Below are 17,863 nucleotides of genomic sequence, written 5' to 3'. Positions count from 1 at the left end.
ACTACTACAAAAGCCTACATAAGAGCACAGGCGTGCTTAGGTACGGTTTGTTGCTCTGTGCAGTTGGCCGTTTTTTCAACTTTGATGTTTCACTTTTTGCTGGGTCGACCCCCGACACAGTGTGGAAAGTAGTGGTTGCTCCTATCCATAGACAGTTTGCATGCAATTGGAAACTCGCTGCATTCTAAGAATGTGTCAGCAAAACGATGCTGCTGGTGTGAATTCTGCACAATACCGCCGCCGCTGCCAGGCCATTGTTCTTGGGTCAAAAATATGTCGAGCATATATCCAATACGTGACTGAATAGCTGGAGTTGCTGTAATTCAGTACTGGCATTTTGAATCTCTCTTGACCATAATCCCACAGTCATATTCCAAAAAATATATATATAGTTGCATCAAAGCTGTCAGTCATCCTGCATGATGCATAATTGATATTTCTCTACCAATGTGGTACGTTGGTAACTAAAGTTGAGTTAGTATAAATTACTTACAAGTTCAGAAGATTTCATCATTCCTCTTGTAAAAAAGATATAGGGAATTCACTGTCATACTCTGCCAAGCAGGAAATAAATCCATTTAATTGCCCATACACTTGTACTTCCATCTGTGTGGTCACCACAGTGATTGATTATGTCACCTTGAGGTGTTCTGCTTTGCTATTTTGGCTACATTTTCTGGACAGGTTAATAGATTCTAACACACATCATCAAACTAATATTGTGCAGTTTGTACTGTCGACATGATGCTGTACATTATTTCTGTTAGATCCTGTTGGCTACAATGCTGAGTTGCCTGTTTTTTGCTAAATGTCCACAACTGTTTGGTTGGGTTATACAAACTACATTGTTGGTCAGGCCCACTTAATTATGAGAAGGATTCCATTGCATGTTCTTGTAATGAATACAGATAGTCTGTATCACTGTCATTACATTGATTGTTCTATTTTATCTTTCCCATAGTGTCCAGCTGTGCAAGGTTCTCACAGAGAAAACAAATCATGGCAGTACTATTCAAGGTAAGCTTAAAAATATCCTCTCCATTGGCACGCCACAGTTTCCTACACGTTTTGCAGGATGTTTTGTTTGGATTAACATTTATAATACGCTTGTTAAGAAATGAAAATTGTGATAATACTGAACAAGCATCTATACAATTAGGAATTGTATTAGCTCATATATTGGGATTTTGTAATGCGCATAACCTTGAGTGTGGAAATGAGCAAATTAAATGAATGTTTATTTGAATTCACAGAATTCATAAGGCATAAGTAGAAGCTGCTTTTGCTTTTGCCTTAAAATTGCCTTTTGTCTTTTTATACATAAATCTAGATATACAATCAGCCTTGTATGAACTCTGCTGGCAAGTTGTACAGGGGAACTTGAAGTTGGATCTTGCTGCTTGTGTCCTTGGTGACATGATGGTAAGTCTTTTCTCTTCTGGAAAATTAAAACAAGAATTGATATAGTTATATTTGTAAAAAAGTGTCTCGCTCAAGTTCCTTTCTGTAATACTAGATGCAAACTAGAAAGCTCCATGGAGGGGTGCACAACTGGTGCAGGGCTGCCTGCCCGTGTATCGCTCCCCCTTCGCTAGGACCACAAAACCAGGAAATAGAGTACATGGAAAAACCTTTTTATTTGTAAATCTGTATAAAATATATATTCCCTTTCAAATCTCTTAGTTACACCAACATTGTTCATGTGAAGCAGTTTGTTTACGCTTATTATTTTGAAATGGCAATAATCGCTATTGTTATTTTTAGCTCTGTGTCTCCGAGGGTGAAAGCGACAAGCGAGCCATTCTGGCCAGGCATTGGGCACATAGCAGTAGGTACCACAAGATCATAGTCAGACCCTTCCCCCCCCCCCCGTGGAACGTTCGGTACAAGCGGCCCGCTTGGTGAGAACAGTTGGTCCCTGTGAGGAAGAACATTCGGACACAGCGATGTGGAACACTTGCCCTGTTTGTTTTCATTCCCTTCCCTGAGAACAGTCAGCACTCTGCCCTACAAGCCTAGAAGATGATGACCTCAAGTGCTAACTGAATCATTTACGTATACTTGAAGTGAAGATTTGTGTTCAACCAGAGAGTGGGCACTGTCCCCAGCCAGGGCTCGACAGTGCGACTAGGTGCTCGCATTTGCTACTAAAAATATCACCGTGCGAGTTGTAAAATTCAATTTGTAGCACAGGTTTGCCAATTAAATCGTGATAAAGACAAGGCTCTACAGCAAGTGCACATTCTATAGTCGCGGTTCTATACCTAAATTTATATTTCTGAACGGCGGTGTCGTTCGCCAAAAAGAGCAGAGCTACAAGCTAACAACGTGTCGAGGCTCAATGTGGCGTTCATTTGAAGATCTGTCCCATTCCTCCCACCCCTCCCTGTGTTGCTGCTCAGTTCTCTTCCCTGTCAGCAGCGGAGCTAACGCAGCAGGATAGCATGGTAGCACAGAAGACAGAAGGAGTTGCTATGACCCCGACACGTTGAATACTAAAGTTATTTTGAAAGTTTGTGTTAAATGTTGATATAACTTTTAACCAAACGTGGTTGAAGCAGCCGTGCACGCAAAGAGTGCACGTGCGCACGCACATGGAGTGGACGGATTGATTGATATACCCAAACAAAAACAACCCTTGCTTAGCACCTCGCTTACAAAAGCGTGTGCGCACCGCAATACGAATGACCGACCTGGCTGGATATATTAGTCAGTGGCTAGCTCAGGTCCATAGCTCTAAATGCAACGCATTAGACTAGAGCTATGGACCAGAGCTAGTCAGTGGCCTGCATAACGAGCAACGGAAAAAAGGCAAAGATCCCCCCCACCACCTCCTTCCACCACGCCGAGGTGTAGCCTATATTTGTCCGATGTTCTGTCTGAACTGAAGCAGTCAAAGTCAAGGAGAGTTACAATACTAATTCACCATCGAGTAGCTTCTGCACTAAATGTCACACTCCGATGATAGAACAGCAAGATAAAAACGGATTGTCTGTCTGTCTGTCTGTCCATCCATCCATTCATAAAATGAATTGATTATCTATCTGCAATATCAATATTGTGATCATTTCTTAAAAGATATTGTGATATCATTTGCCATATTGCCCGCCCTTACCTCATATCACTTTATTAAAGAAAAATCACACCTGTGTGAAGTGAGGGGCACTCATATCATTATACATCATGAATTATCTCATACACACCAATCAGAATGCCTGTTGCCTGTGATTGGTTAGCTGATTTGCTCGTTTACATATGACGTTTATTGTCCTTTCAATGTTAATGTCGTTTAATGTTTTGATGTGTAATTTACGTCATATTTAGCGGAATTTTGACCTAATTTCTCCGTTCATTGTCGGTGGCAAATATTGAGACGTGTGGGTACTAAAGCTGTATATCAAAAACACATTATTTGATAACTTTTCATCGTGCTCCTAAAATAATTTGTGTGCTACTAGATTTTTCAACTTTCAACAAAAAAATGCTAAGCGTCGATTACCATATAGAACATATTATTGAATTATAATATATAATATAATATATTAAACATAGGACATAGCCTCCTCTCTTCTATCTGCAAATGAGAGATATCGCTTGCATTTGTTATGATGCTGATGTTTTCTTTTTTGCAGTTTCTTAACTGAAGTTTCGGTAACTGTAACGGTAACTGCACACTATTCTTCTTTCTTTTTCAGGAATTCAGAGATGACATGCCATCCATTTTAGCAGATGTTTTCAGTATACTAGGTAGGTGTGATTTTGGATTTGGCTCAACGGAACTGTACTTGTTATCAACTAGTTGCTTAACCCTAGAATCCCTGGACGGACAGGGATAGCCGATCTACAAGCTCACAACGCATTAAAGTGCCAAGTGCTGTAAGCGTCTAGATCGGCTATTTTCGGCAAAGTGATTTCCTTCATTCCACTCCAGTTTTCACCACCATGTCTATTGGAAGGAGCAATTGTCTATACAGTGTGTGTGTGTGTGTAGTTGGGGCCTTCAACCACTATTTGAAATATGAATGTATATTGGACTATAAAAAATAAATGAAAGTTCTAAAAAAAAAAAAGAAGAAAAAGGTTCAAGTAATAAAAGAAAAGAAAATGGCACTGGGCTCCTGTAACCTTGCAGAGCAGCTTGCCTTGCCAGACTGTAAAGGTGGTTGCACTCTGGACGCGTTTTTCTGAAAACCGACGGAAAAATGCAGCTAAAAATCCGAAAACGCGCCTGGTGTGCAGGGACCTTAAGCTCTACTTTTTACTGCGGTCTGTTGTCTGCAGACAGACGACCACGACTGGTACCGCAAAGGCATCGTGCACTGAATGCACACAGTCAGGAATCACATCACATCAATTCAATTGATTCAAAATGATTATGTAGGTCAAGCTGAAACCGGCGACCCATTTGGTAATGATGGCAGACAAGTATACAACGAACCAGACTCGTCCGAAGAAAGTGGTCTAATTTCCTTTTAATTTCTTTTTTTTTGGAATTGGCCCTCGGGTAAAACATCCATGTCACATTCCTTGGAATTGTGTTCCTTAATGTTAAATAAAAAAGTGATGTCTATTCAGAGTCTGACTGAATAGATTACCACAGCTTGAGAACCACTGCTTTAAGATAATGAAACAGAAGGATGGTATTATAACTGTAATTTTAAAGTGTTTGTTATGACTAATAAATTGAACTAGTAAACGTGATGCCATTTTGATGAATGTTGTCTTTGCACAGATATAGAAACGAGTGCACTGGAAGAAAAGAACAAACGCGATCATTACACACAGTTGGTGGGAGCATGTTTGGTAAGAAAAACAAATATCCATGAAAGGTCTTATAACAATTATATGTATTTGTGTATATGTCCACGATATTATTAGCTTTTAGACAATCCTGTGTATATATTTTAATTGTTTTTGTGAACTGTCACTTCTCTTCTGGGTAGATAAAGATACATATGTTCATAAAAAAGAAAACACTAAATATTATACGTATATAACAAACATTGGGCTCTAGAGTGTTAAACGGTCGGCACCTGGTCAGAGCAGAGTTTTCTCAGAGTTAGTTCTAGACCTGAACGAAATCCTCCGTCAACGCTGAGATACCGAGACTTGTGAGGCTATGTTGAGGTGGCGCACACGTCTTGGTAGCTCAACGTTGGTTGTAGACAGTACAGTAGTAATACATACAGGCCTACAGTATATATGTACACTTAGTTGAAGCAAACACTGCAGTCAGTAAATATAAGGGGACGAGTAAGGACTAGATATCGTTTCAAAAGGAGAGATGGTAATATGTAGTCAATCTAGTGACCCCAGCAGGGATTTCACTATAGTAAAAGTTCAACCACAGGGCAGGGCAGTGAGGGCACTGAGCTCCGTGGTGCGCTGCACTGCTGTCAAAACCTCTGAACCTATCAACTGCACTGGCCTGCAGTAACCATTAACATTACTGCCCTCAACCTAGCAGCCATCATATAGTTTCCCATGGGTTTTTATTGTAGCACTGCATTACACACAACTCCTTCACATCTGTACTGACAAGCTGCCAAGTGTTAATTACTGCAAACCTTTTCTAATATGGCATACTTCACACTACATTGCCAAGTATACAATATTATTCATAATAACTATGTTCTTGGGTAACTGCCTCTACTTACCGTAACTTTATTTTTATTTTTAACTTAAAACTCACTCAGTGCCACAGGACGCCTTTGGACGCCTCCCCTTTAACATGCTGTGGTTGAGAATGATTACTGATTCGGCTTTATTTGTGACACTGAATCGATACATGAACGGTTTATTGTTTTGCCTGAAGCAGAATGCTTCCACCGTCCACTTTGATTGGGCTGCTGTCGGGCGGTTAAAGTTGTCGCCCTCAAGGTAGCCAGCTGGGTCGAAATGAAAGCAAATTGGGGAATTGATTAAAAATAAGTAATTAATTACCATGATTTCTTTTTCTCCTGGGTGTGTGATACTGTGGATTCATGAGCAATTACCCACATGTTTTGGTCATTCTTTATTGCTGTCTTAAATATGTTATTTAACCAAATACATTGTATTGTACCCCATCCACACCCCTTTTCCCAAACTCAGTTTTTTGTGCCAGAGTCTATTCTGAAAGAGAGGCTGGATCCAGAAACATTGGAGTCTCTTGGACTTATAAAGCAAGCCCATCAGTTCAACCAGAAGATTGTAAAAATCAAGACCAAACTCTTGTAAGTGAAATGTACAGATTAGTTAAAGATAATTATATTTTGTACTGCAGAACAAAAAAGTAATAACAAAAGACATGTCTTGGTGGTATGTAGAGTTATTTACTCTAAAGGGCCTTTCAAACGTGAAGTGATATAACGCGCCTATAGTTCATTTTCAATGAGACCTTCGTTTTTGCGCGGAGCACTGGGGAGCAAGTCGCGGTGCGACAACGCAAGTGTATTCACGTGAGCAGACCTGGAGGAGACCTGTCGTTGATCCAGGCAACAACGCCTGCGTTCCTTGCTTCCCGTTTGAAAGGCCCTTAATGCAGGTGCAGAAGTCTGTCCATCAGCCTCGTCCATGTTTTGTGTCACCTCATGTCTATGTCAGGGCCTTATCTTACATCAACATTTGGAGTTCTCATTGGAATGCCTGTCAAAACAATAATAATAATAATGCTTATCTTTATGATTTGTGTGTTGTTTAAGCTACAAGCAACAGAAGTTTAACTTGCTGAGGGAAGAGAATGAAGGGTATGCCAAGCTTATCACTGAACTGGGTCAAGACCTATCGGGTAACATCACCAGCCATGTTGTCCTGGAGAGCATCAAATCCCTCATAGGTAAGAAACGACTGCTTTGTTACCCAGTTATGACTTCACTTCAGAGTGTAAGCCCAAATTGCCCAAATTACAGTTTTAATTTAAAATCTTAATTTCTGATCAACTGCCTTTTTGGAAGGTGCTGCCCACAGACCTGCATGTATGAAAATTGAGGTGAAAAAGTAATTAAACACATTTTTGCATTTCGATTTTTGAGTTGGACATCAAGCGGCACCTGGTGAATTGAATGAGGGAATATGGCGAACTTGAGTGTATGTGGGAGCATTATGCGAGATAAGACTTGCCTTTTTACAATAACAATCCAGAGAGGCTGACATGTGTCAACTCACGGTGCTGTTATAAAACACATTACTTCAAATTGAAACACAGTAATGACATGTATTAAGCAGCATCGCTCTGAAAGATGTAGGTTAAAGCTGGTCGCGATAACCGTTTTTATATGGAAAACAATGCATTTATGTAATTAAGCAAATAATTAAATGTACTATTTTAGATACAAACAAAAACATGACTGAAAAACGTCCGCTTCCTTCATGCAGGATGTTTCAACTTGGATCCTAACCGTGTTTTGGATATCATCCTGGAGGTCTATGAGGATCGGTCGGACCAAGATGAGTTCTTCTTGCCCCTTATCAAGTCTTACATGTGTGAGCCACTCACCCTTTGCCACATCCTGGGCTTCAAGTTCAAATTCTACCAGGTGAGAACATCAGTTCTGAGCTGAGCTCACGAAGGATGACATGTTATTAAATCTGAATGAAAACAAAGCTGTATATGCATTTTATAGTTTTTCTTGATTTAAAAAAAACAAACGTACTTTCTTACCTGTCTTCAGGAGCCCAGTGAGGAAACGCCTAAATCACTTTACCACATTGCTGCTGCACTGCTTCACCACAACTTGATAGAGCTGGAAGACCTCTATGCACATGTAAGAAAGACTTCACTTTAAACTCTTTTGATTGAAAAGGTGTTGTGTAAAGTGTATTTTCAGCTGAGAAAAAGGTCCTAGTGCTGAGGTTATTTTGGAACGCAAATGCAACATTTTCATTTTCACTTAAAATACATACATAAATACATTTCCAGGAAATGTTCGATGCCTGTGTCATTTTGGCAAGTCGCTCACAGCTGAAAATTGTGTTAAGAGAAGTTGTCAAAAAACGTATACGTGGAAAAATATACCAGTGTAGGCCTGGGCCGTGGCTCAGTGGTCCAGGCACCTTGGCTGGTAATCCAGTCTGGCAGTGTGCCGCGGGTTCGACTCCTGATCTTGACGGCCTTTACTGCATGTCTTCCCTCCATCTCTCTCCCCATTTCCTGTCAGCCTACTGTCTGTCCCTCCATAAAAAATATAAAATAAAGGCGAAAGCCATAAAAAATAATATATATACCAGTGTAAGACTATATCACATTCACAAATGTTACACAGTATGACTATAAGTTTAGTAAATTTATTGTCATTATTTTAGTTCTCGATTTGTCAGCTTCTGGACATGGCAGAAGAAAAATACTATTACTAACTCAAACATTGTAGGACATCAGAATAACGATTACGCCATTTCCCTGTAACTCTTGTCTATTTTCTCCTTTGTCATTCCAGCTCATGCCACCGGATGCCACCATTGTAGAGGAACACAAACGAGACATTTCAGAGGCCAAGCAGCTCGCTCGCAAGCTAATCATGGTGGTGTTGCCGTCTGAAAAGAGTGACGACAAGGAAAAGGAGAAAGAGAAGGAAGAGGAGAAAAACGACAAGGTATGTTAATTAATATTTGGATTTCTGTTTCTGTTCCTTATCTCCTGTTCTTTGTGAAGGCCTGAGGTGTTTAAATTCTGGAAAGACTGGTGCAGTAAACGTAGCTTTACCAAGGATGTGCGAATCAGACAATGACATGCTGATGGCCAGGGTGATGACAGTGATGGAAGGAGTAGAGCTTTAACACGAAACGGCACAGAAGTGCTTGCTCTCTTAACGCCTGAAACTGCATCAAATTTTAATTTAGTTAGTTTAGACATTTTCCTTTTGTTCTACACATGCATAAGGAAGCTAGTGATGAAGGTAGTACTGTGTGGCTAGGGGAGATTTAGGGTCTCTAGAGAAGACGGCAAAATGAAATATCAGATGTGCCTTCCGTTGAGACGACAGAGGGTTTTCGGGGGGTTGAAAACGCAACAAAGTGAAAGACAAGAGTAGATATCTTTGAGAAAGCTCCGCCTCGCGTCCCCATGTAAGTGGGCAACACGGGAGAAACGTCAACATGGCTCACGTACTTGTTTTTGAGGGGTGCTAGCCCCTCCTATATTCAGCTATTGGTGTAGAGTTTTGTCTTACACAAACATTAAATTCCCATTGACAATGGATGGAGAATTTATGTCATATGTGGACGAGCAAAACGGTATTTTTGTCCTATTTATTTAGCCATCCTTCTATTGAGAGTGAGAGGTTTACCTGGCTCCATCCTTCCTAAACTGTGTAACGGTTACTAAGCTGCTACTCTCCCCTCTCCCCTCAGCCACCAGATAACCAGAAGCTTGGTTTGTTGGAAGCACTGCTCAGAATTGGTGACTGGCACCATGCCCAGATTATTATGGACCAGATGCCCTCATTCTACGCCACTTCTCACAAGGCCATTGCTCTGGCTCTCTGCCAGCTGGTGCACCTGACAGTGGAGCCAGTGTACCGAAGGTGACTACCATCATGGATTTACTTCAAACCATACATACACCAACCATACCATACATAACAGCAGGCATCTTCTACCACAACAGCCGAGATTGTACACCATTTGCCCTTTCTACCGCATGGAAATTAAATAATACACATTATGGATATAATGGCTGAGACATTATGGAGCACCCAAGAGGCGCACGCTTACTCATTGGTCTGTACCTTGCAGAGCTGGGGTCCCCAAAGGAGCAAAGGGATGTAAGCTATGTCCACTGAGGAACAAAAGGGCCCCTCGGCCAGCAGAGTGCTTTGAGGACCTGCGGAGGGACACGTTCAGCATGCTAGGATACCTGGGCCCCCACCTCGCCCATGACCCAATCCTCTTTGCCAAGATAGTGCGTCTGGGCAAGGGCTTCATGAAAGAGGTACACAACATTGTCACTGCACGAGTCTTTGGCCGAATCTTCTTGTTCGCGATCTTGACGCACATATTTATTTTATGCCTTTTTTAGTACCAAATTGATGCGAGATCCGACGTCAAAGACAAAATGGTAAGTAACAAAACATTTCCACCCTATTCTGGGCATGTCATAATATACGAACAGTCACAAATAGCCAGCGCCTTGTTCTCTTCATTTCCGATATTTGCGTATATATGGTTTACGTCAGTGGTTTTCCACCCTTTTTGTATTTGTCCATTATTTGCCATTTGAGCCATAGACCACTCAGAGTGACTCAGACAACAGGCAATTGATCAAAATAACAATTATTATTCTTGTAAATTAAGTAATGCAGATATTTAACCCATTTAGGCCTGACCTCAAAATTAAAAAAAAATCTTCTAAATCCTCCAGTTTTCTGAAATAAATATTTTCACGATTTAAAAAAAATAGCAGACCTACAAGCTCGTTTTTTCAATAGCTAAATTATAACATAATGTTTAAAACACCAAAAGGTATTCCCGCCCAAGGCCATAATGGTTTAACAATAATTTAACTCTTGAGAGCTGATTTAAGTGATTTTGGTGATAATGGGGATTGGTTTACTGTGCTTGTGACCTTTTTGATTAGTCTGACGTTGATGTTTGTAGTTTGTGAGCAGATATGCACCATCACAGGTTGGCATTGTTTTAAGAGCTGTACTTGAATTAATTTGCAGGAGATATTGCTGAGTTGTTTCCTGAGCATTGCGGACCAGGTGCTGCTGCCTTCTATCTCTCTGATGGAGTGCAATGCGTGTATATCTGAAGAACTCTGGGGCCTCTTCAAACTCTTCCCCTACCAGCACAGGTGGGAGATTCACATACAGATGAAAGCAAAACGAGAAGCATAATTCACTCGTGTGCGCATGTTCAGACATCTTTGTTTGTATTTTAATGAAGCACTCTTCTCAGCTTTGTGCTGGTTTTTGTTGACGGCTGCATAACTATCACACCTAACTGATGTCTACCGATCTATGCTCCTACAGATACCGGTTATATGGGCAGTGGAAGAATGAGACGTACCTCAGCCACCCACTGTTGGTCAAGGTCAAAGCTCAAACTGTGGAAAGGGCCAAATACATTATGAAGTAAGACACTCATAAAGGGACTCTTTCGTCATTAAATGTTTTTTTCTTTCACCACCAGCAATTTCAGATCAGCTGTTAAAAGAATATGTGCGCTTCAGTGAAATCACTGTCACTAATGGGATGGACAACCAAATATAGTCTTAAGCAGAGTTTTTGTTTTCCAAAAATTGTTAATTTTATTAAAATCCATATTCTTTTACGACATGGCTCTGGAGTCTAGCCATCTAGTTGAGCGCAAAATGCACACACTGCCAGCAGGCAACAGAAGTAAACCTGCCAATATTTCACTTGAATTTTATCTGCTCTGATCTGGCTGTCATGCATCATAGATACCGTATGTGATAAAGTAGACGGCTGACGTCACAGGCTGGAAACATGGATTCCGAGATCCGAAAGATTGGAGTGACGCAGTTCCTGTATTGATCACCCACGTTCCACATGATAAAAACATTAGCTCGATAACTATAACCTAATCAAGATGCATATAGATTTGATACACCTTTTGTATCTCTTTTTTTGCCAGGCGATTGACCAAAGAGAGTGTGAAACCGTCTGGAAGGCAAATTGGCAAGCTTAGCCATAGCAACCCCACCATCGTTTTTGATTATGTAAGTATTGCGGCTGTTTCTATCAGGAGTATGTCCTATTCTATCACTGGTACAGGTATTAATTTAAGTGCAGAGAAGAACAGAAGCCTAGGATGAAACCAGAGTGCATATATTGTTTAATAGGATGAATCGAGTTGAGTTTATTTCCACTATGGTTTCACAATGTAAAACCGTTAAACACAAGATAATTACTTGAAACACTACACATCATGTGGGATGTTGTGAAATCTCCATTCTCCATTAACAAATCATTGCATCTCCTCTAGATCCTGTCTCAGATCCAGTGGTACGACAACCTTATTGGTCCTGTTGTGGACTCGCTGAAATACCTCACGTCTCTCAACTATGATGTCTTGGCCTGTATCCTTCACAGATATATCACTTATTGACTGCCATTGGCGTATGTATACGCCATTTCAATCCAGCGCACAGACCGCCATTGACTGTGTCGTGTGGTGTTTTCAGTGTTTACAATGGAGGGCGCTCGCAACCTGTGAGTGATCCTAGGAACGCCGAAGAAGAGTACGCCCAGGATAATCTAAAAAATGGATTTATAAAAATATACTTCTTTTTTATGCTTTGTTCCCACACAGTTTTCGGTGAAAACAAGCTATATTCAACTGCCAATAACTAAAGATTGGAACATCGCACTGACACTCATTTCCTCCCCCTGATGAAAGTAGAGAGATATTTAGTGTTTACAACAAAATAGTCTATGGGTCTTTAAATATTAGTAAAAATACTGTGCTTGAAGACTGTTCTAGAGAAACTCTGGCAGTAAATTAATTAAAAGTATAGTCGATGAGGGGGAGGGTTGCTCTGTCTTTCTGGGATGTCCCACTTAACTATGTCTTCAGATTGCATCATTGAGGCCCTGGCCAACCCAGAAAAGGAGAAAATGAAGCACGATGACACAACCATCTCGTCTTGGCTTCAGAGTAAGTTTTAACACGGCTCTTATTAGCTGTCTTTATTTTGCTTCATGACTGGGCCTGTGCGGTACTATGAGTATGTCTCAGTTCATGGGCTTCAATAAATGCATTTTTCACCTGCCGACATTTCTCTTGTCTACCAAGGCCTGGCAAGTCTGTGTGGAGCTGTGTTCAGAAAATACCCAATCGAATTGGCCGGCCTTCTTCAGTACGTGACCAATCAGCTGAAAGCAGGAAAGAGGTAACATTCTCCAGTCAAGTGAAACCTTGGCACATTGGGCTTGGAGAGTTAAAGTGCTTGTTTATGGTCTGTTGTGAGTCTGCTTGGTTGAGAACATTTCAGTTCACCCAAAGCTGTTAAAAGTAGGAGTGGAAAAGAGTGCTGTTCGCTTTACTCTGCTGAATTTATCCTCCCATAATAAAATTACCTTGTGGATGTCCACGGTGGGTGGTCAGTGGGTGGACGTCACAAGCTCAACATCCGGACTTGAAAGGTGCACTGTGGGTTCGATCCACACCACATTTGGCACAAACCCTCTTCAGGGGTCTGCCATGAGAATAGTCTCACCGTGTGACTAGATTTAACCATTTTAGGACGGGAACCCCTTTTGGGGTATTTGCCGTTCAAGACGGAAACCCCTTTTGGGATAATTGTTAATATAAATATGTACAGTATATAGCAACATGACATTTTTGTAATATTTGAATTGACTAAACCTTTATTAAAAACTAAGGTCAGGATTTAGAAGGTGTTTTTTGTTTTTTGAATTGGCCTCAGTCCTAGGGCCTGGAAATCTGGTTACTCAAATGAGTTGTCTCGAATGCAGGGCAAAGAAAGAAATGGAAGTGGCACACTGTATTTTTAACGGCAAAATAACTCCCACAAGCACAAAATCACAAGATCAGCAGCTCTTCGGCACTTCCTTGTAAATCCTTGTTTTATTATCTGGCATGTTTTATTATCTGGCGGCAGCAACAACACACAGGCGCGTTTCGGCGTGAGCGAAGGAGTCTCCTGCTGAAACCCGTCCGTGTGATGTGCTGTCAATTAAAAAAAAATAGCAGACCTACAAGCTCATAGCGCGCCACCGAGTGGCGCGCTATGAGCTTGTAGATCTGCTATTTTTCAATAGCTAAAGCATAGCATAATGCTAACACAAAAAGGGGTTAGAACCGTATGAAAACCCATTCTGAAATGTTTGGTAAGCCGTTTTCTATTCTGGTCAGGTTCCCATTGTGTACACGACGATCATTGCTTTTTGATGGTTTAAATTAAATTGCAACTTGTATTCTCTGCCCCCCCCCCCTCCCGTAGCTTTGATCTGCTGATCCTCAAGGAGGTCGTGCAAAAAATGGCGGGCATTGAGATCACGGATGAGATGACGTTAGAGCAGTTGGAGGCGATGACGGGTGGGGAACAACTTAAAGCCGAGGTAACAGAGTACAACTTTTGTCTTTTCACCTCCCAACATGCTCCTCGTCTGGATGTGATGCTCCTCCAGGAGGCTTCTGGACTGTTTTAACGATGTGGCTTCTTCTGTCCACAGGGTGGCTACTTTGGCCAGATTAGAAACACCAAGAAGTCGTCTCAACGTCTGAAGGACGTGTTGCTGGACCACGAGCTGGCCTTGCCCCTGTGTCTGCTGATGGCTCAGCAACGCAACGGGGTGGTCTTCTTAGAAGGAGGAGAGAAACACCTCAAACTAGTGGGCAAGCTATACGACCAGGTATGCACGTTCTCCTACTGCTGTTGTTCCTCACATTTAAATGTTAAGGATCCCCCCAGTTTGATATGCATTAGACCACAGACTCCCATTTGATGGGGACCCCATCTACAATGTAAAATACGGGTGTACAAAATGGAACCAATAGCGTTCAAGTTGATCCATAGGCATAGGAACCAAACCAAATGGATCATTACGGATCCATTTGGTTTCTACTCCCATAGTTACAGACCTGTGTTGGTCAATTTGGTTTCTAACTATCAGTCATTTACCTGAGGAACCCCCCTTGAAGGACCTGGGACGTTGAGAACCAGTGACCTAATGTATTCATGATACTGTTATTGTTATCTTATTTATTAGTTTGAAAACAACATGCTGTTACTGCGGCCACGTTGCATCATACTCCAAATGAACAGAGTTCTGAAAGACAAGACCATTTTATACTTCCTAATGTCAGTTTTGAGTGCTGTACCCGACCCTGCCCCATCCGTAATCTGCCTAGTGACACCACAGCTCACTTCATCGCTCAAGCCACTGAAGCAATTTGTGTATTAATGTTGACATGGAAAATAAAAACATGGCACTTTTCATTTCAAAAGGTTTGCAGACGACTGTGTTGTGGAGGCTTTTGTGTGGAAATTAGAAAGCGGTCTCCCACTTCTGTTTTGCCTAGAACTGGAGAATTCATCCATGTGTCCATTGACATACAGTCCGCCGTCTAGGCTGCCAGTGCCTCACAGATTAAACAGGGAATCTCGCTTCCAGCAGAAACGGCGTCACTTGAATATAAAATTAACCCATTTTGGAAAAAGAAAAGGCTGAAAAACCCATGTTTTTATGTCAGTGGTGCTCAACCTTTTTCATGTCAAGGACCCCCAGAATTATCTCTATTGGCCACGGACCCCCACCTCAAAATATTTAGTTCCAGGAACCCCCTAGAAGCCAATATGTTAGTTAAAAATGTTCGCTCTGAAATATATATTCAATGATTTCCGCCACATTTTCACGAATTAAATAAAAATAGCAGACCTACAAGCTTGTAGACTGTGAGCTTGTACATCTGCTATTTTCCAATAGCTAAATGATAACATAATGTTTAAAAAACCAAAAGGGGTTCCCGCCCAGAATGGATTAAGACTTGTTGGAGCACTATCAGCCAATAAGTGCTCATTTGGAAGCGAGATTCCCCATTATAGTCTATGAGGCAGCTTAAAGAGCTCTGGCTAAAGAGTACTGTACATTAATCATACGTCACTGATCACATGACCACAAAAATGCATTCTCCAGTTCTATGGTGGGGGTTCTTATTACCACACGACCGCTCTATAGGTATAATAATGACATGGTTTAATGTTGAGCGGCATTCCCCTTTAGTTACATGCTATTAAGGCTCTATGGAAAGAACGATACAGCCCCATAACAATCTTCTACTGTCATCCCGTGACAGTGTCATGACACACTAGTGCAGTTCGGTGGATTCCTGGCGTCCAACCTGAGCACAGAGGACTACATCAAGCGAGTTCCCAGCATTGACATTCTGTGCAACACGTTCCACACTCCGCACGATGCCGCCTTCTTCCTCTCTCGGCCCATGTATGCCCATCAGATTCTGGTGAGTTGACTCGACCACCAGCGTCAGCTGGTGTATTGGTGACTGTGTGTGTGGCATTGTAGGCTCCGTTTTTACAATTCACCCTTTTTGTCATGACCCGCCCATGGTTGTGCCCCTCTTCATGAATTGTTTACATACGGTAGTTTTTTTGGAAAAGTCGATGTCTGACATCGTCACTGTCACGTAGAAACATTGTGTGTTCAAAACATGATTTTCAGAAAGGGGTGGGAAAAACGGTGTTTTTAACGGCGTCAATGTAGTTATGCACGCAGTCAAAAACTCTTTAGTACTTTTTGTGCAACACTCTTGTACAACAAAGTAGGGATTTAATTTATGTAGGGAAATAAATATATATTTGGAGATACAGGGTTTGTGCCTGACAGTGATGATATATATATTCTTTTTATCGTAGTGGCTTTGAAATGCTAAAAAAAAAAAAACATGTGGTGTACTAAGTTTCTCCGTTCACTTCAGTCAAAGTACGACGAGCTGAAGAAAGCGGAGAAGGGCAACCGGCAGCAGCAGAAGGTTCACAAGTACGTGGCGGCGTGTGAACAGGTGATGGCGCCCGTGCACGAGGCCGTCGTGTCCCTCCACCCTCCCAAGGTCTGGGACGACCTCCGGCCCCAGTTCTACGCCACCTTCTGGTCCCTGACCATGTACGACCTGGCCGTGCCGCACACCGCCTACGAGCGCGAGGTCAACAAGCTCAAGGTGCAGATCAAGGCCATCGAGGATAATCCGGAGATCGTGAGTAATGTTAAGCCACTCTGACCTGAGATCAGATTCTAAAAAATGTCTTCTACATCCTGACAGTTTTCATTCTGACCTGAGATCAGATTCTAAAAATGTCTTCTACATCCTGACAGTTTTCATTCTGACCTGAGATCAGATTCTAAAAATGTCTTCTATGGTACATCCTGACAGTTTTCATTCTGACCTGAGATCAGATTCTAAAAATGTCTGTTTGAAAATGACAGTTTTCTGAAAAAGCCATGTTTCTATGTCAGTCGTTCTTCGATTTTTCAAAAATAGCAGACCTACAAGCTCATAGCGCGCCACCGAGTGGCGTGCTATGAGCTTGTAGATCTGCTATTTTTCAATAGCTAAAGCATAATGCAATGCTAACACCAAAAGGGGTTCCCGCCCCAAAATGGGTTAATGCCGCTCACAAATGCACGCGTGCTGCTGTAAAAGATATACGTCCCTTTTTGTTTTATATATATATATATTACAAATAAGTCTATTATAAAACACACACGGCTGCGTTCTATGCACGAAGGGTACTTCATTGCGGTGTGGTTTCCTCTCCTCCTCCTCCTCCCCTCTGCAGCAACTAAACAAGAAGAAGAAAGAGAAGGAGCGTTGCACGGCCCTGCAGGACAAGCTGCAGGAGGAGGAGAAGAAGCAACTGGAGCACGTCCAGAGGGTCCTGCACCGCCTCAAACTGGAGAAGGACAGCTGGCTGATGGCTAGTACGTATACGGGCTAGCCTCGGAAACACAGACCTTTTTGTTTCCAGGGAGAGAAACAAAAGTCTGGGTCCGAGTCCACTTCAATTCGGCATAGAGTAGCGCAAACATCGCTCACTCTCTGCTGATTTCTGATCGTCTGCACCTTTGTAAAATTGACATACACACGCACACCTGTACACACACACACCTCTCTCTCTCTCTCTCTCTGTCGCTCTAAGTAATTAGTCTCATGTCGCACAGCTGCGCATAGTTTCTCCCGGCGGATCCTGCCGGGAGCTGCCTATGCCATAAAAAGCATAGGTGAGTTCCAGGCTACGTACGGGCGCACTTTTAGAGTCCCACGCCTGCTGTTGTTCACGCGTAGATTTGATGTATTATGGCTGTCTCTGGCCAGCCTGGATTCTTCTTGTCTGTCGTGGAGCCATTTTTATAATGAACCTCTTTTTCGCTCCTTGTTGAAC

General features: G+C 41.9%; 1 protein-coding gene across 4 annotated transcripts in view; it reads left to right on the top strand.

The window, feature by feature from the left end:
- thoc2 (THO complex 2) overlaps window positions 1-17,863 on the top strand; it is a 31,881-nt gene that overhangs the window by 2,725 nt on the left and 11,293 nt on the right. For all 4 annotated transcript variants that reach the window (XR_014570299.1, XR_014570300.1, XM_083782855.1 and 1 more), the window contains exons 2-24: window positions 962-1,017; window positions 1,331-1,422; window positions 3,696-3,747; window positions 4,733-4,803; window positions 6,094-6,215; window positions 6,684-6,817; window positions 7,357-7,517; window positions 7,653-7,745; window positions 8,415-8,570; window positions 9,328-9,500; window positions 9,712-9,907; window positions 9,995-10,033; window positions 10,641-10,771; window positions 10,950-11,051; window positions 11,575-11,659; window positions 11,926-12,019; window positions 12,517-12,597; window positions 12,736-12,832; window positions 13,907-14,024; window positions 14,139-14,318; window positions 15,763-15,927; window positions 16,402-16,677; window positions 17,261-17,402. Coding sequence is in view for 2 of the 4 variants with exons in the window: in XM_083782855.1 (XP_083638981.1) it covers window positions 962-1,017; window positions 1,331-1,422; window positions 3,696-3,747; window positions 4,733-4,803; window positions 6,094-6,215; window positions 6,684-6,817; window positions 7,357-7,517; window positions 7,653-7,745; window positions 8,415-8,570; window positions 9,328-9,500; window positions 9,712-9,907; window positions 9,995-10,033; window positions 10,641-10,771; window positions 10,950-11,051; window positions 11,575-11,659; window positions 11,926-12,019; window positions 12,517-12,597; window positions 12,736-12,832; window positions 13,907-14,024; window positions 14,139-14,318; window positions 15,763-15,927; window positions 16,402-16,677; window positions 17,261-17,402 (2,816 nt within the window). In the remaining 2 variants the exon portion in view is untranslated. The remainder of the gene's footprint in view (window positions 1-961; window positions 1,018-1,330; window positions 1,423-3,695; window positions 3,748-4,732; window positions 4,804-6,093; window positions 6,216-6,683; window positions 6,818-7,356; window positions 7,518-7,652; window positions 7,746-8,414; window positions 8,571-9,327; window positions 9,501-9,711; window positions 9,908-9,994; window positions 10,034-10,640; window positions 10,772-10,949; window positions 11,052-11,574; window positions 11,660-11,925; window positions 12,020-12,516; window positions 12,598-12,735; window positions 12,833-13,906; window positions 14,025-14,138; window positions 14,319-15,762; window positions 15,928-16,401; window positions 16,678-17,260; window positions 17,403-17,863) is intronic.

This window comes from Protomyctophum parallelum, assembly GCF_964188405.1.
Source record: "Protomyctophum parallelum genome assembly, chromosome: 1".
Taxonomy (NCBI): domain Eukaryota; kingdom Metazoa; phylum Chordata; class Actinopteri; order Myctophiformes; family Myctophidae; genus Protomyctophum; species Protomyctophum parallelum.
Note: the sequence above shows the minus strand (reverse complement) of the source record. Positions and strands in the feature narration are given on the sequence as shown.